Below are 25,622 nucleotides of genomic sequence, written 5' to 3'. Positions count from 1 at the left end.
TGGATGACTGTCATTTATATTCCATTCACCCAGCTAAATGTAACATTGATAGATATAGGCTACTACATGATACTCATATTTTCCCTATACCCATCATGTGGTTGCTACAACCTAGCCAATGAATGAAAGTTTACCACGTAGGTGCACAGGTCGATAGAAATTTCAGTCATCAAGGTGACAAACACTGAGACATTCAATAACGCCTTGCATAATCTTGCCTGCATCTATAGTAGCTGATCTAGAGTGTAAACATTAGTCCAACAGTCGCAAAAGAGAGCTTCTATTGGACAAATTCAGGTATGTTTATCCCAGTTTTGTTTCCGTTTGCTACCATTTTAAGAAACGTTTTTCAACAGAATCAGTGGAATGAAGACACCTCGGATCACACGCCAACACGGTTACAGCCAGATTGTTGTATAGTTCCTTCTTGTATCTACGCGCTCTCCACCTCTCACCTTTTCCCTTCACTTGTGGACTTCAGTGCACAACACATCAGCTGTCTGTAACCAGGCAAAAAAATAAAATCCAAGCCGAACCTTCATATTATGAATGCTAATTGCTACACACAACCTACATCGTTGTCACCATATTAGCTAATGTCAAGTCAATAGCATAGCTTCTAAAATTAACACGTTAGTAAACTCACTACAATCATGTAGTACAGTGTACCGTTAGCAAGCAGTTTAGCAGTTACACCGGTGGGCCCTAGTGGCAATAAATAAATAAAACCAAAAGCTTACAGTACCTTGAGTTTCAGTGTTGGATAGCCATAGCCAGCTAGGTAACAGCATCTCTCCTCTGTTTGAGCTCGGTGTTTGAGTAGGCTAAACTAGCTACAGTAGCTGCATTCATTACCTAAATAAGTGAAAGTGAAAAACTAAATGAAATATAGCTCTCTCTCTCTCTCTTGCTTCTCCTTCATTTAAAAAAATAGGGGCTAGTGTGTCTTGGCAGGTGTATGTAGTGATGCTTGTGTGATGTCATTTGTATGTGTATGTTTTGTATTGTTTATAAAATATACAATTAAATCATATGAAAATCAAAAATACAAAAAAATGACCCACCACTGGTGTGCGTGGCCAAAGATCTTTATTTTCATGTAATCTGACCAAAGCACTGGTTTCAATCCAAGTTCTAATGCCGTAAAGCAAACTCCAAGCATTTACATTTGTTGGATGACATGAAAATCGAGATCTTTGGCCACGCACACCAGTGGTGGGTTTGGTGTCAAAATGAGAATGCATGAGCAGAAAAGAACCCCATACCTACTATAAAGTATGTTGGTGGATCATTGATGTATATGGCTCTTTTGCATCCACTGGTCCTAGGGCCTTTGTTAAGGTCAACGAATTCATGAACTTTACCCAGTAACAGGATATTTTAGCCAAAAACCTGGTTGCCGCTTCCAGGATTCTTAAACTTGGCCACAAGTGGATCTTCCAGCAAGACAATAACCATCAATAATAACAATAACCATCTGTCTCTGGACTTGAAAACCTGTGGTTTGAATGGAAGAGGGCAGTCCATAAGTACAGACAAAGGATATCAAGGATCTGGAAGGATTCTGTTGTGAGGAATGGTCTAATATCCATCCCAATGTGTTCTCCAACTCAGAAAACCTTTTCGAAACAAGCCCAGTGCAGTTATCCTCATAAGGTGAGGTATTAAAAGGTATTGACCCCCTTTTTGAGAAAAAAAAATAAAATATTTTTTACAAAATCTCTTTGTCCAAGCAAGTGTATTAGTATAAAATATAATCCCCCCCCTTTTTTTTAGCAAACAACATAGCTCAGTATTGGAATTATTTATTTATACAGTAATTTTTGCTCATATTTACCAAGTCTGTCAATAATATCGGACCCCAGTATGTCCTTAGAAGCTGTGTGAATATAAAGTCACTGCAACCTTAGATGGCTGCACCAGAACATTTGGTGGCGCTATAGATGTCATTGGCACCAGTGGCAACACTGGATATTAGAGTAATAATAAGTATTGATCAAGTGGACCTTGCCTCATGCAAATGTTAGATTTAAATTATACAGACGAACAATGTGAAATATCGTGATTAGTATATCTGTATGATCACATATTGTTGCCCTATTATCTGATATGACCATAGTGAAAAGTTGATCTTTTTTTGGGGGGGGGGGGGGGGAATGTGAAACTGGACCACTTGCGCAGTCAGCATATTACATCTGTGAGAATGTATATTGGAACGCTAATGTGGAGTGTACCAACTGAGATTTAGATAATTTACACAAACTAGACCAAACTTCACTTGCGTCATCCTTGTGGTATTGTGCGGTAAACATGGTAATGTTTTCATTGATTGCACATGAAGGAAGATAGTTCTTACATGACAGAGGGCTTGCTTTGTTATTCAACTGATCTTGTGTCCTTTATGTCATCCTGTGAACCCCGTTCATTGCTGCTTCCAGCTATATTTGGAATTTGCAGCTGTTGTTGGTAAGTGATGAATCTGCAAGCTTCTGACATGACTTACTGCATCTTTAACATTTTATAGTTTCATTACACTCACTGCATACTTCCTCCAAATTAAGTGTTTCTGATTCTGACTACCCTGAAGGCCTAATGTAAAATGACTTCGTAAGGACACATTTCATTTGAGCAATAGAGACAGAGAGTGTGAGAGAGAGAGATGGACAGAGAGGGGGAGAGAGAGGAGAGCTGTGGGCCCAAGGGGAAAACCAGAGTGTGGTAGTGGTAGGCTCCACAGCTGCAGCTGCTTAGGTGCAGAATGACCAATGCTCCACAGGGGCTAGTTAAAATGACTTGGTAAGGACACATTTAGTATGATTATGAAGAATCTCATACAGTGTCACGCTATTCCCAAATAGCAGCCTATGGGCCCTGGGCAAAGGTAGGGCACTGTATAGGGTATATCATACCCCCACCCTGTCATGCCCTGACCAGGTGAACTCGGGTATTTTGGGTCAGGGTGTGTCATGTTGGGTATTTTTCCTTGGTTTGTTTTCTATGTTTGCGTTATAGCCTTGTGTTAGCTCTATGTGGTTTATTTCTATGTTGGGTTCTGTCGATTCCCAATCAGAGACAGCTGTCGCTAGTTGTCTCTGATTGGGATCACATTTAAGTTCCTTTTTCCCGCACGCTGTTGGTGGAGTGTTGCCTCTTGTGTTTGAGCAGTTAACGTATCGGCATTTTCTTGATGTTTGTGTACGTGTTTATTTCAGTGTAAAGAATAAACATGTGTTCGCTCCCAGCTGCGTTTTGGTCCGCTTCCTCGTCACCCGACGACGATCGTTACACACCCCCAAAAAAGATAAATGCCTGTGTTATTGTAAAGGTAAGAGGTTAGCGTGTCTTGGGGGTATGATATTTGTGCATCTGTAACTTTCTCACTCATCATTATTCACGATTCATTCAGGCCTATCCGGAATCATGGAACCATCCACATTAATGTAGAAGTGTTTAGAAACATATTAAAATCTTATTTACAATAAATGTGACTCTAAAATGACACACTACATTATTTACCATTCATTTCTATTTGGCACAAAATAATCTGAAACAACCAAAATGAAACAGCAAATGCATCCAATATGTTTGTAGTCACAAGCTTGATGTAATCATTGCGTGCTAGGAATATGGGACCAAATACTAAACATTTGACTACTTTAATACACATATAAGTGAATGCCAAGGGTGTGCAAAGCTGTCATCAAGGCAAAGGGTGGCTATTTGAAGAATCTCAATGGCTGGAAGCTTGGATGGCTGGAAGCTTGGATGGCTTTAAGCTTGGCCCCAGTGATGTACTGGGCCGTACGCACTACCCTCTGTAGTGCCTTGCGGTCGGAGGCCGAGCAATTGCCATACCAGGCAGTGATGCAACCAGTCAGGATGCTCTCGATGCTGCAGCTATAGAATATTTTGAGGCTCTGAGGACCCATGCCAAATCTTTTCAGTCTCCTGAGGGGAAATAGGATTTTTTGTGCCCTCTTCATGACTGCTTGGTGTGTTTGGACCATGATAGTTTGTTGGTGATGTGGACACCAAGGAACTTGAAGCTCTCAACCTGCTCCACTACAACCATGTCAATGAGAATGGGGGGGTGCTCGGTCCTCCTTTTCCTGTAATCCACAATCATCTCCTTTGTCTTGATCACGTTGAGGGAGAGGTTGTTGTATTTGGTGCAATGCATCAGTTTTCAGCTTCTGGGATGTATGGTTTAGACATAGAGATATGTATTCTTGTGTGTGTAATTTAATTCAACATATGGAGTGTTTGGATATGTTTTTCTACTAAGAGAAGTTGTACACCCACATATTGAAGGCTCCAGGGTCCATGAGTTGGAATGGTTCCAGACCGTTAGAGCAGCTGGCTAGAGGGAGAGAAGATGGAGAGAAAAATACAGAGAGAGAGTGAAAGGGCAAAAGAGGGAGACAGAGAGAGAGTGTGAGAGAGACGTACAGAGAGGGGGAGAGAGAATGAGAGAGAGTGAAAGAGGGAGTGAGAGTAGAGCTGTGGGCCTGAAGGGGGAAACCAGAGTGTGGTAGTGGTAGACTCCACAGCTGCTTAGGTGCAGAATGACCCCTGATCCACAGCTGCAGCTGCTTAGGTGCAGAATGACCCATGCTCCACAGAGGCTAGTTAAAAGTCTGCAGCCGCAGGCCCTCTCTACTCCTCCATCACCCCCAGGAGACCGCTCTGAGTCTGGGGTGGAGGGAGGGAAGAGGACGATGGGAGAGAAAGGAAGGACTTTGGAGTCTAGCTTGAGGAGAGGGAGTGTGGGGAGGGCAGAAGAGGGAGTAGAGGGTAGGGAGGAGGAGGGGTGAGGTTACAGTAATTTTTTTAATTCTGATGCAATGATTCCATCACTGTCTTACCCTGTGAGCACAGAAGAGGGATTTGTGAATTATCTGTGATGTATTTGAACATGATCATTTAGGAGGTTGTGTTAAATTTTTGCATGTGCATTTGAAAAGGAATAACACAAAGTGTGTGTTTGTGTTAGTCAGAGAACACGAATATAGATGCTTCAACATACCAATGATTTGATATGCAGATACAAACAGTATAGCCTATGAACAAAATATGAACATGATCAGAGTGGGGGTGAGATGTGTGTTGTGAGACAACCACTTCTATTCACCTTAAAAATCATTGCTCCATCCCCCTTTATCCATCCATGCTGTTACCAGGGCAACAAGACACAAGCAACACAGTGTATCATTCAGTCAGAGATCAGAATATGAAGTAACTATACAGAGAAAACAGCAACAGCCTCAGAGGAAGATATACACTGAGTGTACAAAACATTAGGAACACCTGCTCTTTCCATGACAGGCTGACCAGGTGAATCCAGGTGAAAGCTATGATCCCTTATTGATGACACTAGTAAATCCACTTCAATCAGTGTAGATGAAGGTGAGGAGACAGGTTAAAGAAGGATTTTTAAGCCTTGATACAATTCAGACATGGTTGTGTATGTGTGCCATTCAGTGGGTGAATGAGCAAGACGAAAGATTTAAGTGCCTTTGAACGGGGTATGGTAGTAGGTGCCATGCGCACTGGTTTGTGTCATGAACTACAACACTGCTGGGTTTTTAACGCTCAACAGGTTCCCATGTGTATCCAGAAGGGTCCCAACGACATCCAGACAACTTGACACAACTGTGGGAAACATTGGAGTGAACATGGGCCAGCATCCCTGTGGAACACTTTCAACACCTTGTAGAGTCCATGCCTCAACGAATTGAGGCTGTTCTGAGTGCAAAAGGGGTGCCACTCAATATTAGGAAGCTGTCCCTAATGGTTTGTACAACCAGTGTATATTGACAGAGAAAAACAGAGAGCAAAGAGAATAAGAACAGAAATAGAATATCCTAGATAGCTGGTTCCAGAGCCTTGTATTATGAATATAAGGCTTTGTTTGCATACTAAATGGCACCAGATTACCTACATAGTGCACTAGTTTTGACCACAGCCCTACAGTATATGAGGAGACACTGACTGATTCCATTTTTTTCATCCATGTTCTATCTAATATAATCTACACCATTAGGAAGTAAATGGGGCTGGGATGGAACCAAGGACAGATATGACAAGGAATACATCTTATCCTCTCCTACTGTGTTGTACAGTATAGGCTACACCCAATATTCACTCTGACAGAAAATGAGTTAGCTGGAGGACCTGAGCAAGGATTATACATTCTGTAGCCCTGTCATGTAGCAACAGATTCAAAACAGTAACATTTATTTTCATTGTCATTATTTCTAGGTCAATTTTTTCCCGTCATGGCAAATACAAGGGAATGAGAGTCAGCTAGAATAACTAATCCATCCCCATAAGAGGCAAGCAGATTATAGTAGCTATGTATGATGTATTATTAAGTGACCTTGTAGACGGCATATGGGGGGGCAAAAAGGAATACATTTGATGTTTGCCCTGCCAATCTACACAATCTACACCACATTTTCAAAGTGTAAGAACATTTTTAGTTTCATTCCAAAACACTATATATCAATTTTCAGAAATGTTGGTAAATTAGCTTTTATTGTTTAAAATCCCTAAGAGTCTATTGAATTGAATTTATGTTGGGTTACAGACACATACAACAAAAATGTACAATGTGGACCCAGAGTATATCACTTGAAAGTATTAATTAAAACACTTGTTTTCAAAGTGGTCCTCGATGGTGAAAACAACACATATAATGAAGCACCTGTGCATCAATCTAAGTAACATAATAAAAACTCCCCATCAAAATGTCAGTTTAAACTAGCGATATCTGTTTTTTGCATGGGTTTCCAGTAAGAGCAACTTCCAGTAAGTGTATTCATTGTAAAATAGCTAGTTGAGACAACCACATATCACAGTCAAATATACATGATATTAACATTCCATTCAAGCTAAACAATGGATTTTTTTTTTTTTTTTGCAAAAAAAATATTTTCATACACATCAGAAATCTATGCATGAAACATCTGAGAACAGTAATATTTTACACACACATGAAAGTGCCCATAAGCAATCATTTCTGATGAAAAAAACACTAATGTGAAACACTAATGTGAAACATTTGTGGGTATAGGGTTTTCGATATTAACTCAAAAACATTTAGAAAATATTCCTTATTAATATGAAAAATTAAGATGTATTGATTGCGTATGTCTTCACACCCCAGAGTCAATACTTGATGGAAGCAACTTTGGCAGCCATTACAGCTTTGAATCATTTTGAATAAGCTTCGTACATCGCTATAAAAAAAAAACGATTGAATCATTTTTTAAATTCACACCTCTGAAGAATGTGCAAGGGGTGTGTAGACTTTCACTAGGCACTGTATGTTCACATATGGTGGAAAGAATGTGACAAAGAGGGAATTACATCCATGGAATGGGAAACAGATGTTCTTTGACAGCCTGTGACATTTTTATCCCTCTCTCTGGGTTTAACATACGGACTGTGACATGTGAGAAGACCAGGGGGGAGCTGACTGCGTCTGACTGACTGCAAACCTCTAGCTGGAATCTCTTTCTCTCTCTCTCTCTCTCTCTCTCTCTCATAGAGAGAGAACCACAGCTTGTGCCTTTTCTATGCTGTTACATCACAATCTCTGTCTGTGTGTTCATGGGTGCTGCTGTATTGTGCTGTTGATCCATAGCTTCTGCTTTGAGTGAATGAAATGTGAGAGGGACATATCAATTCCTCACTACACCTTTAGGCCAATGTTGAAAATATGTATTTTCCACCAGAAATACTTATTTTTAACCAAAAATACTTTTCAACTTTGCATCCTTCTGGCCCATGCACAGGAAACATGCACCCACACATGCAGGGAAATATTTGCTATTGCACACTAGGATCTATAGAATAAAATAATATTATGTGAAACATCAAGGATGTGCAACTTAGTAGCCTATTATTGTAATTTATTTAAATGTAAAGTTAGAAGTTATAACATGTAGGCTAAGGAAAATGAATTAAACCGCATCATGATTTGCAGTGGCGACCCATCATTCAGGACATTTTGAGGCAGAGCTGTTTAGCAAAAACAATTTAATAAAATACTAGTATTTTTTCATACTTGTTTTGCATGTTATTTAATGTGTCACATATCAGTTTGCAAACAATGTAAAAAAAAAAAATGGTCTATTTTATGCTTTCTTGAGTAAGGCAGCTCCAAAATGCAGGTGTTTCAGCCTAGCTCAGTGCTTTCTGTGGTGGTGGGGCAGCCAGCGGAAAATATGGAGCGTAGGGGTTGGTAATGATCTCTAGTTGCGCCGTGATTGAGTAATGCTCTCTAGTTGTGCCATGATTCGCTCAGTGTTCTGTCACTCATGGGGACACTACGTCACAGCCAAATCCAAGGGTAGACTAAGTGACTAAGAGTAGACTATGTAAGTGTATAGCAGCCCATGTGCCTCACCCTAATAATTTGGTCCCTTTCACCCTCATAATTTGCCTACTGTTCCGACTTGGTGGTACACATGTAGCCTATAGCCTGTTTCAGAGAAATGTAATCACTGAATATTGTAAGAGCTTTCATTGTTTGCTTAAATGCCCCCTTTATTTATCCTATGGTTTTGACTTGGTATACAGGGCCCTGTCTGGCAGCGAAACAGGTCACTCAGCCTCTTTTACTGCCTTTTAAAAAAACATAGTTGAAATGGCTGACTTGCTTAAACAAGGACGGCCCATGTTCGGAATTCTGTTGCTGTATATTTCAAAAGTGCTGAACAAATAGTTATATTGACTATGTCTGTCCTAGCTGGGTCATTCATGTCTTAATTGAAATTACGGATTGCCTCTTATCGGCTCGTCGTCCCCTGATGCCATAATTTGTACATCTCAATTGTCAGTAGATACCTCATTTGTTTAAGCAAGTCAGCCATTTCAACTATGTTTTTTCAAAAGGCAGTAAAAGAGGCTGAATGACCTGTTTCGCTGCCAGACAGGGCTCTCCTGATAGCTAGGTTTAGCAGTGCTTAAAAGAAAGCTCTTCTTTTGGGACAGCTTTATCTAGGCCCTAACAGTTTGGGCACCATTTGGCACTGTTATAGTGCAATTCATGTATTGTTTAGTGTTGTGTTGTGGCTTTGCTGGCATGAATCTAAAACATTTTTTTTTTTTACCCACTAAGATGAACATGCTAGAATCGCCACTGATGATTTGAGATCAACAATGTGAATTGTGACAGTTATTGCCAGGGCAGGCTACTCAAAACCCTAACTAATTTTGATTAGTGAGATATTAAAGCATAACGCTGTTTCATCGTGATAAACTGATCTTGCTCAATTGCTCACCCGCAAATAGGCTATAGTGGCCCAGCAATAGAGCATCACCCCCTCTCCCCTGCAGTCTCTGGAGCAGAGCGAAACACCAGCTCAGTCAGAAATTATACTTGGGAACGCAACATTAGCAAGCAAGATGGCGCTCTCGCTGTCAGCACACCGACATCTCCCGCTCTGTGCTCGCGCTATTAGTGCAACAGCTATGAGAAGCTGGTATTACTTAAAGGAGAATGCGTGATTGATTCCTAGTCGAGCCATTGTTGTTGATATCATCATCAAAGGACATCGCATTCGGACGAGTTAATCTATAAATGGGATGATAAACTAGATCTGTCCGCGGTTTGCTGCAGCAGCAGAGACCACAGGGAATAGCATCAATTGAAATACTGTGCGGTATCCGGTAACCGCACTCACTGTGGCGGTGGCACTTTGCAGCGACAATCTCTGCACATTTTCCACAATTGGACGGCAATAGGAAAACGGTAAATTGCACTGGAGAGGCTGATTCATTATGTCAACATCTGCTTCTAAAGGGGGGGGGGGGGGGCATTCTGTCAACATCTGCTTCTAAATCCGATTGTTATTTTATGCCTGGCAAAATATGGAGGAGCGCTTTGAAACGCAAAGAACGGGTTTGATTGGGCAAAAAAATGCAGCTTTTCTCTCTACCATTTCTTTGATTAGAAGCTACCTGCAATAGTGTCTCTGCAACACCAGTAACTCCCCCATGGCGAGGAAGATGTTGGCGATTCTGCTGATGGTCATCATGTCTTCATCATTCTTCGTCCCCGGGTTTGCCCTCAGTTCCCATTTCAATTTAGGTGAGTTCTAACTGAAATGCCGACATTCCATTGCTTGATGGAATTAGAATACCAAGTGTCTTTGTAAGTAATGTTTGTCTAGCTCAGAAAGATAATCGTGTCATCATGTTTATTACATTTACCACTGTCAGGTCCACAAATGCATGCATTAGTAGGCTAGATACATTGGAGCTGTTCAGACTGACAGTCATTTGTGTGCATGTGTGTGTGAGAGAGAACCTTCCCTTGCACCTGTGGGTGAACCTACATAGTAGGATTGGCCATTCAACTGTGACAGTAGCCTAATATCTCATAGTATTCATCTTTTAACCTTCTGCAAAGTACTGGCTGGCCTGGGCACTCCTAAAAGCCAGTGATTTATCCCGTTCAACTCTTAGACTACCCTGCTAGGTTAAAGCATTAGAGGTAGGAGATGAAGGTGGAAGGTAAGGTAGCCTACAGAGGGATTTTCTGGAAGAGGCATATTGGAGGATGTACTGTCTGTAGATCCAGTCAGATCAGAAAGAGGAAAATCAGGAGTTTAAAAGAATGAATGAAGGACAACACCGTAGATTGCACTCTTATACTGATTCACCTGTAAGTGTGTTTTAGTTCAAGAAAGTCTCACCACCCAGAACCAAATCATCTTGAATCTTGAAGCTGTCACGAGAGACAGGTGAATGCTTGGTACCAGTAGGACTGTCGACAGGTTTATTTTCTCAAGGAAGGAAGTGCCATTGTTGGTATGGCTCCAGTGCGTTTCTTCCCATAACTAGATACGGTAAAGGGGTCAATGGAATGCATACTCGGATTTAAAGGGAAGGTTCACCAATTTGGAATGTTATATTGTTTTTGTTCATATCTGAGTAATGTTCTATCAATTCCCTGGGTCATTTCATGTTTTCATGTGTATCTGAGTTATTGGCGTTCAAGCAGACAGCCATCTGGCTGGTATTACGTAGCACTGTGATAAAGTCTCTGTCACTACACTGGAAGTTAATAGGAATACGAATTTAAGATCTCGAAAAAGTCTTTTATACATGTCAGATTTCAATACTGGCCAATGTCATAACTCGGGAGGATGTCTTCTCTCGATTGAGCCGTTGATCATATTTTTGCGATATTCCTACCTCGAGAAATGTGCAATTTAACGGAGGTTCAAGCACATTTTTCCTATTTGTCAGCCTCTTTATTCCAGGGTGCATTGTATGGTGCCGTTGCCAGAGATATTATAGAAAGGAGATAGGAATCCAATGAATGAAGGAACGTCTAACGCCCCACCCAGCAGACTGTCGACCAATCGTATTCACGCGGTCATGCCGCATCACATGGTTGCTAAGCAAATCATCATGCAATCCCTTCTCAAAGTCAGTGTATGTGTCAAAACGTGCCTATTTTCCTCGAAAGTACATAATGTCACGATTCAAAAGCTATACGATATTACAGATGGCAAGTTAATTATCTCACATCTCTGAAAATATTTGTAATGTTGTATTTCTTGTTGACCAAATTTGTGCTAATGTTGGGTTTTCGAGCTAGTGCCCAATAGACCCCCATTCACTGAAGGAGAGCTTCTTGTCCAAGAATCGCCCAGAATGCACCGCCCAGCCCATTGATATAGCATGGGCAATGTTTCCCATCTCCTCAAAAGTATATCTGCAGTTGTGAATGTCAGACTCCACTCTGTGAGGCACATTGATCTGCAGGTTGAACAGGGTGAGATTGTAGACTCCTAAATTGATAGTGCAGTTTGTTTGGGCGATTTTAGTCAGAAGTTTACATACACTTTAGCCAAATACATTTAAACTCAGTTTTTCACAATTCCTGACATTTAATCCTAGTAAAAATTCCCTGTCTTAGGTCAGTTAGGATCACTACATTATTTTAAGAATGTGAAATGTCAGAATAATAGTAGAGAATGATTTATTTCAGCTTTTTTTTTCTTTCATCACATTCCCAGTGGGTCAGAAGTTTACATACACTCAATTAGTATTTAGTAGCATTGTTTAACTTGGGTCAAACGTTTCGGGGAGCCTTCCAGAAAATGAATACAATAAGTTGGGTGAATTTTGGCCCATTCCTCCTGACAGAGCTGGTGTAACTGAGTCAGGTTTGTAGGCCTCCTTGCTCGCACACGCTTTGTCAGTTCTGCCCACGAATTTTCTATAGGATTGAGGTCAGGGCTTTGTGATGGCCACTCCAATACCTTGACTTTGTTGTCCTTAAGCCATTTTGCCACAACTTTGGAAGTATGCTTGGGGTCATTGTCCATTTGGAAGACCCATTTGCGACCAAGCTTTAACTTCCTGACTGATGTCTTGAGATGTTGCTTCAATATTTCCACATAATTTTCCTGCCTCATGATGCCATCTATTTTGTGAAGTGCACCAGTCCCTCCTGCAGCAAAGCACCCCCACAACATGATGCTGCCACCCCCGTGCTTCACGGTTGGCATGGTGTTCTTTGGCTTGCAAGCATCCCATTTTACATTTACATTTTTTCCTCCAAACATAACAATGGTTATTTTGGTCAGTTCTATTTTTGTTTCATCAGACCAGAGGACATTTCTCCAAAAAGTACGATCTTTGTCCGCATGTGCAGTTGCAAACGGTACTCTGGCTTTTTTTTATGGCGGTTTTGGAGCAGTGGCTTCTTCCTTGCTGAGCGGCCTTACAGGTTATGTCGATATAAGACTCTTTTTACTGTTGATATAGATACTTTTGTACCTGTTTCCTCCAGCATCTTCACAAGGTCTTTTGCTGTTGTTCTGGGATTGATTTGCACTTTTCACTCCAAAGTACGTTCATCTCTAGGAGACAGAACGTGTCTCCTTCCTAAGCGGTATGATGGGTGCGTGGTCCCATGGTGTTTATACTTGCGTACTATTGTTTGTACAGATGGACGTGGTACCTTCAGGCGTTTGGAAATTGCTCCCAAGGATGAAGCAGACTTGTGGAGGTTTACAATTTGTTTTAGTGAGGTCTTGGCTGAGTTATTTTGATTTTCCCATGATGTCAAGCAAAGAGGCACTGAGTTTGAAGGTAGGCCTTGAACTACATACACAGATACCCCTCCAATTGACTCAAATGATGTCAATTAGCCTATCAGAAGCTTCTAAAGCCATTATATCATTTTCTGGAATTTTCCAAGCTGTTTAAAGGCACAGTAAACGTCTAACCCACTGGAATTGTGATAGAGTGAATTATAAGTGAAATAATCAGTCTGTTAACAATTATTGGAAAAATGACTTGTGTCATGCACAAAGTAGATGTCCTAACAGACTTGCCAAAATTATAGTTTGTTAACAAGAAATTTGTGGAGTGGTTGAAAAATTAGTTTTAATGACTCCAACCTAAGTGTATGTAACCTTCCTACTTCAACTGTAGCTACTTTACATGCTGATATTGTCTTTGGTATTATTGTGTGTAGCTTTGTTTGCTTGCTACCTACCTAGCTAGCTAGTCAGCCAGCCAGCCCATAGAGAGAGCATTGCATTGTGGATTTTGTAGTCGACTTGAGCTGCAACAGATTTCCACAACAATTTTTTTTATAAGGGAAAAGTTAAAACATTTATTCTTAAAAATATTATTCTCACCTATTAGTGTTATTTAACATTGTAAATTAAAGGAATGATTGGTCTTGGTTAGATTTTTTCAACTCGGAGTATGGATCGATCAAACTCGACCAAAACAATGGGGTTGCCATGGAAACACGTGTGGGAAAGGGCTGCTGGGGAAAGATCACACATTTCCTCATTGCCCCCCAGCATAATTAGCCTACATTTAGGCTATTGGTTATATGTGTATTTCACACTATGTTGGGGTAGAACTCTGAGTATTATTCTAGTATGGATGTCAACCCCAACACATGTTCATGTCATTGTCACCAATCAACTGCATTACAGTTAAAAATAACTTTGACTACCACAACCAATTTCTGTATGCAGACTGAAGTAAACACATTGTGGGCCTGTTGCAACACATAAATCATGACGGATTTGACAAATATTCACTTTGTTAGATCAGATTTGTTGAGCCTTCTCAAGAAACCTTGCTTCCTCTTGGAGCTCACAATTCCAAGTGGCTGTGGCTTTGTTGATGACATGTGAATTAATTTGGTCCATGGATGTTCAGCTGTGGACAATAATGTTAGCAGGAGGTGCTAGTTAGCCTGTTCTGCCATTATTTGTCTTGTTGCCTGTCTGATGTGCAGTATACAGTTCTGTGGTTTTCCTGAGGGATTTAATTTCAATAGCTCACAAAGTACAGTAGCCTATATTGGCCATCTTTCTCTGGAGATCTGAAAATAAATGACAATAAGTGAAAATAAGTTTCAGTTGTTTTGGACAGTACATTATTTCATTCTCTCCTCCTCCATATGCAGTTATGAATTGCGGAACTCTCTATTTCACTATCTTAGTGTGTTTATTGAATTGTGTAAATCCCCAGGCTCGTTCAGCCCCTTCCCTTCCTCCCTCGTCTGGTACTGGCAGAGGGCTAATGAAAGATTGATGTGCTCCATTCTCTAGCCCTCCAAATCAAATCAAAGTTTTTTTGTCACGTGCGCCAAATGCAGCAGGTGTAGACCTTACAGTGAAATGCTTACTTACAGGCCCTTACCAACGGTGCCATTTTTAAGTAAAAAATAGGTATTAGGTGAACAATAGATAAGTAAAGAAATAAAAAACAACAGTAAAAAGACAGTGAAAAATAACAGTAGCGAGGCTGTATACAGTAGCGAGGCAATAACAGTAGCGAGGCTATATACAGGCACCGGATAGTCGGGCTAATTGAGGTAGTATGTACATGTAGGTATGGTTAAAGTGACTGCATATATGATAAACAGAGATTAGCAGTAGCGTAAAAGAGGGGTTGGCGGGTGGTGGGTGGCTGGGACACAATGCAGATAGTCCATGTAGCCAATGTGCGGGGGCACCGGTTAGTCTGGCCAATTGAGGTAGTATGTACATGAATGTATAGTTACATTTACATTACATTTAAGTCATTTAGCAGACGCTCTTATCCAGAGCGACTTACAAATTGGTGCATTCACCTTATGATATCCAGTGGAACAACCACTTTACAATAGTGCATCTAAATCTTTTAAGGGGGGTTAGAAGGATTACTTTATCCTATCCTAGGTATTCCTTAAAGAGGTGGGGTTTCAGGTGTCTCCGGAAGGTGGTGATTGACTTTATTAGTTAAAGTGACTATGCATATATGATAAACAGAGAGTAGCAGCAGCGTAAAGAGGGGTTGGGCGGGGCGGGATAATGCAAATAGTCTTTGATTACCTGTTCAGGAGTCTTATGGCTTGGGGGTAATAGCTGTTGAGAAGCCTTTTGGTCCTAGACTTGGCGCACCGGTACCGCTTGCCATGCGGTAGTAGAGAGAACAGTCTATGACTGGGGTGGCTGGGGTCTTTGAATATTTTTAGGGCCTTCCTCTGACACCGCCTGGTGTAGAGGTCCTAGATGGCAGGCATCTTAGCCCCAGTGATGTACTGGGCCGTACGCACTACCCTCTGTAGTGCCTTGCGGTCGGAGGCTGAGCAGTTGCCGTACCAGGCAGTGTTGCAACCAGTCAGGATGCTCTTGATGTTGCAGCTGTAGAGACTTTTGAGGATCTGAGGACCCATGCCAAATCTTTTTAGTTTCCTGAGGGGGAATAGGCTTTGTCGTGCACTCTTCACGACTGTCTTGGTGTGTTTGGACCATTATAGTTTGTTGGACCATTCTAGTGATGTGGACACCAAGGAACGTGAACCTGCTCCATAATAACCCCGTTGATGAGAATGGGGGCGTGCTCGGTCCTCCTTTTCTTGTAGTCCACAATCTTCTCCTTTGTCTTGATTACGTTGAGGGATAGGTTGTTATTCTGGCACCACCCGGCCAGGTCTCTGACCTCCTCCCTATAGGCTGTCTCGTCGTTGTCGGTGATCAGGCCTACCACTGTTGTCTGCAAAATTAATGATGGTGTTGGAGTCGTGCCTGGCCATGCAGTTGTGGGTGAACAGGGAGTACAGGAGTGGACTGAGCACGCAGCCCTGAGGGGCTCCAGTGTTGAGGATCAGCGTGGCGGATGTGTCGTCAGGAAGTCCAGGATCCAGGTGCAGAGGGAGGTGTTTAGTCCCAGGATCCTTAGCTTAGTGATGAGCATTGTGGGCACTATGGTGTTGAACGCTGAGCTGTAGTCAATGAATAGCATTCTCACATCGGTGTTCCTTTTGTGCAGGTGGGAACGGGCAGTGTGGAGTGCAATAGAGATTGCATCATCTGTGGATCTGTTTGGGCTGTATGCAAATTAGAGTGGGTCTAGTGTTTCTGTGATAACGTGTTAATGTGAGCCATGAGCAGCCTTTCAAAGCACTTCATGGCTACGGACGTGAGCGCTACGTGTCTGGTCAGCACATGCCCGGAGCACACGTCCTGGTAATCCGTCTGACCCCACGGCCTTGTGAATGTTGACCTTGTGAATGTTGACCTGTAAAGGTGTTACTCACGTCGGCTACGGAGAGCGTGATCACACAGTTTTCCGGAACAGCTGATTCTTTCATGCATGCCTCAGTTTTGCTTGCCTCAAAGCGAGCATAGAAGTGATATAGCTTGTCTGGTAGGCTCGTGTCACTGCGCAGCTCGTGGCTGTGCTTCCCTTTTTAGTCTATAATAGTTTGCAAGCCCTGCCATATAAGACGAGCGTCGGAGCCGGTGTAGTACGATTCAATCTTAGCCCTGTATTGGCGCTTTGCCTGTTTGATGGTTTGTCGGAGGGCATAGCAGGATTTCTTACAAGCTTCAGGGTTAGAGTCCCGCACCTTAAACGGTAGCTCTACCCTTTAGCTCAGTGCAAATGTTGCCTGTAATCCATGGCTTCTGGTTGGGGTATGTACATACAGTCACTGTGGGGATGATGTCCTCGATGCACTTATTGATGAAGCCAGTGACTGATGTGGTGTACTCCTCAATGCCATCCGAAGAATCCCGGAACATGTTCCGGTCTGTGCTAGCAAAACAGTCCTGTAGTTTAGCATCTGCTTCGTCTGACCACTTTTTTATAGACCGAGTCACTGGTGCTTCCTGTTTTTTATTTTTGCTTGTAAACAGGAATCAGGAGGATAGAATTGTGGTCAGATTTACCAAATGGAGGGAGAGCTTTGTACACGTCTCTGTGTGTGGAATACAGGTGATCTCGATTTTTTTCCCCCCTCTGGTTGTGCATTTAACATGTTAATAGAAATTAGGTTAAACTGATTTAAGGTTCCCTGCATTAAAGTCCCTGGCTACTAGGAGCGCCGCCTCTGGGTGAGCGGTTTCCTGTTTGCTTATTTCCTTGTACAGCTGACTGAGTGCGGTCTTAGTGCCAGCATCCGTCTGTGGTGGTAAATAAACAGCCACGAAAAGTATAGATGAAAACTCTCTTGGCAAATAGTGTGGTCTACAGCTTATCATAAGATACTCTACTTCAGGCGAGCAAAGTCTAGAGACTTCCGTAGATTTTGTGCACCAGCTGTTTACAAATATGCACAGACCTCCCCCCTTGTCTTACGGTGTGTGCTGTTCTATCTAGCCGGTGCAGCGTATATCCCGGTAGCTGAATATCCATGTCATCATTCAGCCACGATTCCGTGAAATAATATATGTTACAGTTTGTGATGTCCCATTGGTAGGATATTCGTAATCGCACCTCGTCTAATTTATTGTCCAATGATTGTACGTTGGCAAGTAATACTGACGTTAAAGGTATATTTCCCACTCGCCATCGGCGGATCCTTACGAGGCGCCCCGCTCTGTGTCCTCTGTACCTGCGTCTCTTTCTCGTGCCAATGACGGGGATGTTGGCCTTGTCTGGTGTCTGAAGTATATCCTGTGCATCCTGCTTGTTGAAGAAAAAATCTTTGTCTATTCCGAGTTGAGGGATTGCTGTCCTGATATCCAGAAGCTCTTTTTTGCTGTAAGATACGGTGGCAGAAACATTATGTACAAAATAAGTTACAAATAATGCAAAAAAACCCACATAATAGCACATTTGGTTAGGCGCCCGTAAAACTGCTGCCATTTCTTCCGCCGCCATTTTTCATTCTCTGCCTCTTCAATTCTTTTGTCATCACTAGTAATGTCTTGTGGGTAAAATTACTTCCATAGTTATTTTTCCACTTCAATTAATTTCCTTATTTTACGTTAAGAAAAAAAAGGGGGGGAAATAAACTGATAATGTCACCTTGTGGAGTTACATGATTTATTTAACTAGGCAAGTCAGTTAAGAACAAATTCTTATTTACAATGACTGCCTACCCCGGTCAAATGCAGACGACGCTGGCCCAATTGTGCGCCGCCCTATGGGACTCCCAATCACGGCCGGATATGATTCAGCCTGGATTCGAACCAGGGACTGTAGTGATGCATCTTGCACTGAGATGCAGTGCCTTCGATCGCTGCGCCACTCGGGAGCCCTAATGATGGGAACATATTCACCATATAGTGGACTGCTTTAGACCAGAGCTGCCATATGGACGTGTCTGTGATGCCATACTGCAGAAAGGATTGCCTCTTTGAGTCTGCGAGATGTAGTGTATGTGAAACATAAGCTTCTAATGTTGTAAAGATCAAAATCTTTATTGTCTAATAATGAATCAGGTCATCTGAGAGAAAGAGAGCGAGGGAGGGGTGGACAGGGATGAAGAGAGGGAAAGAGAAGGCTGGAGAGAGATTCAGGGGATAGAGGAAAAGGTTTTTATTTATTTTATTTAACTAGGCAAATCAAATAAACATGTTGGATGAATGTAAGTAGTCTATTTACAGGTCAGTATCAAACCAAGCCAACTGATTGCTGTCGCCTGGGGGCAGCCCATCGATCAGGTCTTGGGCATGTGTTACCTGATTTCAATACAGCACATTTCTATATGTTCAATGTTTAGGTAACTGTTTGTCATGGGAAAAAATATCTTATGGCAAAAAACAGCAGCAAAAACAGACTCAGTCGATTTTAACGGCAGCGTAGATCTTCCGTATGAACATGTATGCTGCGTAAAAGCCGATTGACCCTGTAAGGAGCCAGAAGGACAGGACCAAAGTACAACAGGGAAGGGATAAACTCCACAATGTCCAGCTTGTTGACATAGTAGAAAATGGCATAACAAGGGGGTCAGTCTTTTATAGAGCCTGTCAAACAGGAGATGTCTCTGAAGGAAAGACGGATATCATGTTGTGGCCTTTAAAGAGTTTTATGTAGATAAGAGAAAGCAGACTCACACCAAAGCCTAGACGTGGTTTACCAAATGTCCATTTGAGTACTATTGATAACTCACCAGCTCTTTCATGCGGTACATCTTCTAGATGTATTCTTTTATTTACACACAATAACAAATTCTTATTTTCAATGACAACCTAGGAACAGTGGGTTAACTGCCTTTTTCAGGGACAGAATGACAGATTTTTACCATGTCAGCTCGGGGCTTTGATCTTGCAACCTTTCGGCTACTAGTCCAACACTCTAACCACTAGGCTACCTACCTCCCGCCCCAAGATAGATTGAGGGAGGGATAGATAGATTGAGGGAAGGAGGAAAGAGAGGGAAGGAAAGTTAGACGGCGGGATGGAAGAGAGGGAAAGAGACAGATTGAGGTAGAGAGACAGGGAAAGAGAGAGATGGAGAGAGATTGAGGGGGAAAGAGGGAAAGAGAAGTAGAGGAGGGGAGAATAGAAATATAAGAAGGGATAAAAGGGAAAGAGAGATGGAGGGAGAGAGTCAGAACATTTCCTAGCTTGGTGCTGGGGAGGGTTGTGATGACATCATGCTATGAGCGAGCAGCAGGAAGCAGAGGTTGATGGGGGTTTTACTGGCAGTGTTGGCAGGCGTCCCAGGCTATCCTCCAGGTTATCCATTTCACATTTCTCAGCATCCGATCGGCTATCAGCAGCACAGTAGCACAGAACACTGCAGCCACCCAGCATGGAGGATAGACAGCAGGGTGTTTAAGCTGGTCCTTACCCCCGCTGGACACCTCTCTCAGGGCAGGCAGCAGCTGAGGCACCTGGGGCCCCACAGGGACAGAGACAGGAGGTGGTCTAGGTAAGATGTGTTGGATGGAGATGGGAGGGATGGGGTTGGGATGGTGGAAAGGGGGTAGGGATGAGGTGGGGTTGGGATGGTGGAAATGGGGTAGGGATGAGGTGGATATGGGATGGTGGAAAGGGGTTAGGGATGAGGTGGGGATGGGATGGTGGAGATGGTAATGATTGGGATTGGATAAAAGGGTGAGCGCCTGTTCTCTTGCCATTAACGCAACAATAGACAAATCTTAGTAGGCCTATAGGTGGAGGAGAAGCAGCCCTGGCAGGGTGTGGTGTTGTTTTGGTTATGTGCGCTGGGGCTTTGACTGACTGTAACCCAGTTTGTTATGAAGGACTGGAGAAGAGAGGAGTCACCGGTCAGGGGTGGGGGAGGAGAGGAGTCACTGGACAGGGGTGGGGGAGGAGAGGAGTCACCGGACAGGGGTGGGGGAGGAGAGGAGTCACCGGACAGGGGTGGGGGAGGAGAGGAGGAGAGGAATCACTGGACAGGGGTGGGGGAGGACAGGAGTCACCGGACAGGGGTGGGGGAGGAGAGGAGTCACCGGACAGGGGTGGGGGAGGAGAGGAGTCACTAGACAGTGGTGGGGGAGGAGAGGAGTCACTGGACAGGGGTGGGGGAGGAGAGGAGTCACTGGACAGGGGTGGGGGAGGAGAGGAGTCACCGGACAGGGGTGGGGGAGGAGAGGAGTCACCGGACGGGTGGGGGAGGAGAGGAGTCACCGGACAGGGGTGGGGGAGGAGAGGAGTCACCGGACAGGGGTGGGGGAGGAGAGGAGGATAGTAGAGGAGGAGAGGAGTCACCGGACGGGTGGGGGAGGAGAGGGGTCTCTCGACAGGGTTGGGGAGGCGAGGAGCAGTGACATTGGACTCTGGTAAACAAACTGTGCTAGCTACTGTCTATATTGATGTCGTAATTGTTTGACTGGAAGAGAAAGGACATCGTATGTATTACAGTAATGGCATAGCATTGACAAGCTTTTCATAATATTGCAGTAAGTGTACTGCGGGTTTATGTTGTTTATATGGATATTGGTCTAAAACTAAATTTGGATGTGTGCCATAGTATAATACAGCAACATTTTTTTGTTGTGTTTTTCCCTATGTTCTATTGAGTGAGACCATCACAGATTTCACTCTATATGCTTCCCTTGGGCTGTTCAACTATTCTTTGTTGAGTATCTCATTTGGTTTTCTATTTTTTTATGCATATTCCAAAACTGAAGAACTTAGTGTTCTGTAAGCCCAAAGTCTCTTTCTGTTCAACAGCCAAAGTGTTTTAGGTGAGGTTGCTGCAGTAATGCTACATATTGCGAATGTCCTGAGCGCTCTGTGTGTGCGTGCGTGCGTGCGAGTATAACAGAGGCGTGGAATAGTAAGTTGGAGAGTAATAAATTCTGATAGCAGGAAAAGCGTTCCATTTCATATTCATGTTCTAGGTGAAGAAAACAGATTTCAGTCATAATAGGCAAAAACTAGGCAAGTCAGTTAAGAACAAATTCTTATTTACAATGACAGACTACCCCGGCCAAACCCTAACTCAAACAACGTTGGGCCAATTATGCGCCGCCCTGGGACTCCCAATCACAGCCATTTGTGATACAGCGTGGAATTGAACCAGGGTCTGTAGTGACGCCTCTAGCACTGAGATGCAGTGCCTTAGACCGCTGCGCCACTCGGGAGCCCCTAAATGTTAATGTTACTCCATTAGATTCACATTGTTAGCTGATACACACTACCTCAACAGTAGCCAGAGGCTAATTCAACAAGCACAAAGTGTACAGAAAAAAACACAGCTCTATGGAGAAGGAAAGGAGAGAGGCAGACAGGCACCTTTCCTTTGATTCTGGCTAATAGCTTGATACATCATGAAGAAAGAAACCCAGTGATTTGATCATTTGCTTTGTCTTTTATATGTGTCTGAAACGGTGGACTGCTTGGTCACTGCTTGAAAACCCGAATCAGCCTGGTATTTGTTGTATTATGGGGAAATATTATCAATGTTTAGGATCTCACAGAGGCAGATTTGCAATGGGAATAGGCTATTTTTAAGGGGCTTTTAGAGAGGGATTAGGGAAAACATTGTGCGCTTGTTTTTCAGTCGAGACGAACAGAGAGATAGAGAGGGCAGTGTGTTATTTTGCCATTTGGCTCTCTGAGGTATTAACACAGCCCAGAGACCAGGGGCATGTTCAGTTTAGAGGAAAGGTTTTAAAACGGAATGAAACAGGAAGGCACTTCCTGAACTTATCCAATAATAAGTGACAGTCAAATAACTAGGAACATTTTAGATTTGAAGCTGGGTCTGAGACTTGAGGTCATGGGATTCAGAGTAGAGTCAGAAAGTGATAAAAAAAATCCATCCTGCAGTCAATTTGGTGCCGGTACTTCACTCCCTAATGTAGAGAGCACCAGACGAGTAGGAGGAAGAGCAGGAGGAAGAGGAGAAGGAGGAGGAAGAGGAGGAGGGATCCCATGCCATCTCCAGGCAGCTCTTAGACAGTTGACACACCCAGTGACAGCCTATAATGGAGTCACTGTGACAGATAGCTAAAGCTAGCTCCCACAGGCACAACTAGTACTCTGCTAGGCTGGGTCGTGTTTAGTAGGACGCCATTTTCAGGTTTCTGCTAAAACCACTACTACAGTGGAGTTAGATTTGTTTACCTCAACTGGCTGTTTGTTTTATCACACTCATCTCCTCATTGATTGTGTCTGTTCAAAGGATTTAGCCTCACAGTAGCAGTGGCAGTACTGTTGATACCACTAGCACAACAGTCACGGTGGCAGTACTGTTGATAGCACTAGCACAACAGTCACGGTGGCAGTACTGTTGATAGCACTAGCACAACAGTCACGGTGGCTGTACTGTTGATAGCACTAGCACAACAGTCACGGTGGCAGTACTGTTGATAGCGCTAGCACAACAGTCACGGTGGCAGTACTGTTGATAGCACTAGCACAACAGTCACGGTGGCAGTACTGTTGATAGCACTAGCACAACAGTCACGGTGGCAGTACTGTTGATAGCACTAGCACAACAGTCACGGTGGCAGTACTGTTGATAGCACTAGCACAACAGTCACGGTGGCTGTACTGTTGATAGCACTAGCACAACAGTCACGGTGGCAGTACTGTTGATAGCACTAGCACAACAGTCACGGTGGCTGTACTGTTGATAGCACTAGCACAACAGTCACGGTGGCAGTACTGTTGACAGCACTAGCACAACAGTCACTGTGGCAGTACTGTTGATAGCACTAGCACAACAGTCACGGTGGCAGTACTGTTTAGAGCACCACAGTAGTACAGTAGCTTAGGACCGACTCCTCATACCACTGGTACCCTTGAGGCATGGTTTATTACAACACTGGTGCCTCCCTGTCCTGTAGAATATGATGGATGATAGAGGGATGTGGAACCTAGGTCCGATCCTTCCGAAGGACGCTTATCTGTGTTTTCACAGCATTACAGAGCATGTCAACAATTCACCCGTGTTGAACTGTTGTGTTGTTGTTGAGCCCCTGGAGCTTGTCTTTCAGTTTCCCTAGCAAACACTGCTGGTCACACTGATGATCCTCTGTAGCTCATCTTGCAATGCCAGGATAGTGGGTTTGATTCCCGGGACCACCCATATGTAAAATGTGTGTGTGTGTGTGTGTGTGTGTGTGTGTGGCAGGGCTGACAAGAAGGGCTGCTCAATGCTGTATTCCACCTGTGTTGGCATTTCAGCACCATGGACAGCAGCATGCAGTACAAACAGCTAAGGAGCTGTTAATGGAGAGTCATTTAAACTGCTGTTTCAATAGATTTCATTGGAGAATGTTTAAGAATACATTTTCTTGCTGATATGCTCCATTTCCTCTATAAACAAAAGAACAGAGACAGTAGAAGATGAAGAAAGACTTACTACAGTATAATGTCAGTATAATGTCGGCATAATGTCAGCATAATGTCAGCATAATGTCTGTATAATGTCAGTATAATGTCAGCATAATGTCAGCATAATGTCAGCATAATGTCAGTATAATGTCAGTATAATGTCAGCATAATGTCAGCATAATGTCAGTATAATGTCAGTATAATGTCAGCATAATGTCAGCATAATGTCAGCATAATGTCAGCATAATGTCAGCATAATGTCAGTAAAATGTCAGCATAATGTCAGCATAATGTCAGCATAATGTCAGCATAATGTCAGTATAATTGTCACGTCCTGACCAGTAAGGGGTCATTTTGTTATTATAGTATGGTCAGGACGTGGCAGGGGTGTGTTTGATTTATGTGTCTTGGGTTTTTGGGTAATGTTCTATGTTGTCTATTTCTATGTTTGAATGTCTATTTAGTCTATTTCTATGTTCAGGTTTGGTTTGGCCTTCAATTGGAAGCAGCTGTTCTTCGTTGCTTCTAATTGGAGGCCATATTTAAGTAGGGGGTTTTTGTCACTGTGTTTGTGGGTAGTTATTTTCTGAATAGCTGGTAAGCCTTATAGAACTGTTTCGTTGTTGTTTGTTATTTTTGTTAAGTGTTCACGTTTATCCAAATGAAAAAGGAAGATGAGCACAATACCCTCTGCGCCTTGGTCCACTTTTTACGACGTATATGACAATAATGTCTGTATAATGTCAGCATAATGTCTGTATAATGCCAGCATAATGTCAGTATAATGCCAGCATAATGTCAGTATGATGTCAGCATAATGTCAGCATAATGTCAGCATAATGTCAGTATAATGTCAGTGTAATGTCAGTATAATGTCAGTATAATGTCAGTGTAATGTCAGTATAATGTCAGTATGATGTCAGCATAATGTCAGTATAATGTCAGTGTAATGTCAGTATAATGTCAGTATGATGTCAGCATAATGCCAGTATAATGCCAGCATAATGCCAGTATAATGTCAGTATGATGTCAGTTTAATGTCTGTATAATGCCTTTATAATGCCAGGTTAATGCCTGCATAATGTCTGCTTCACAATTGCTTTCACACAGTGCATTGAACCTCCTTCTGTATAAAACAATTGGGACTTCTCAGATGAAACACAATACATAAATGCAGCCCAGCCATTAACGAGACATTGGCTGCATCCTAAATGGCACCCTATTCCCTACATAGTGCAGTATTTTTTTTACCATGGCCTATAGGGTTCTGGTCAATAATAGTGCACTACGTACTAGAGAATAGGGTGCCATTTGGGATGCAACCCTTGATTCACAGCGGACTCACTCCAGTGTCTCACAGACAGAGAGGTAGAATGGACTTCCAGTCTGTTATGATGTAATCTCTGTTTGCAGCTGACCATTAGAGCCTGATAAACTGTATCTCACTGGGCAAAACAGTACAGAATATTACTAATATCACAAGATCAGATTGTTGCTCTATTAGTGCCAACAGACATGGCAGCTATGCTTCTAGCTCCTAAGATTTTTTTTTTTTTTGCAGTATATTGGATTTTTTTTTGGGGGGGGCACACGGGT

General features: G+C 42.8%; 1 protein-coding gene across 1 annotated transcript in view; it reads left to right on the top strand.

Moving 5' to 3' along the window:
- Nucleotides 1-9,370: 9,370 nt before the first annotated feature.
- The window catches only part of lmtkb (lemur tail kinase 1 b), an 82,950-nt gene continuing 66,698 nt past the window's right edge, over nucleotides 9,371-25,622 (top strand). Inside the window, exons 1-2 of the mRNA XM_014212685.3 lie at nucleotides 9,371-9,760; nucleotides 9,963-10,099. Of these exons, the coding sequence (XP_014068160.2) occupies nucleotides 10,006-10,099 (94 nt within the window). The 5' untranslated portion in view covers nucleotides 9,371-9,760; nucleotides 9,963-10,005. The remainder of the gene's footprint in view (nucleotides 9,761-9,962; nucleotides 10,100-25,622) is intronic.

The sequence above is a fragment of the Salmo salar genome, chromosome 01 (assembly GCF_965601325.2).
Source record: "Salmo salar chromosome 01, fSalSal1, whole genome shotgun sequence".
NCBI lineage: Eukaryota > Metazoa > Chordata > Actinopteri > Salmoniformes > Salmonidae > Salmo > Salmo salar.
The sequence above is the reverse complement of the archived record's forward strand: the minus strand, read 5'-3'. Positions and strand labels throughout refer to the sequence as shown.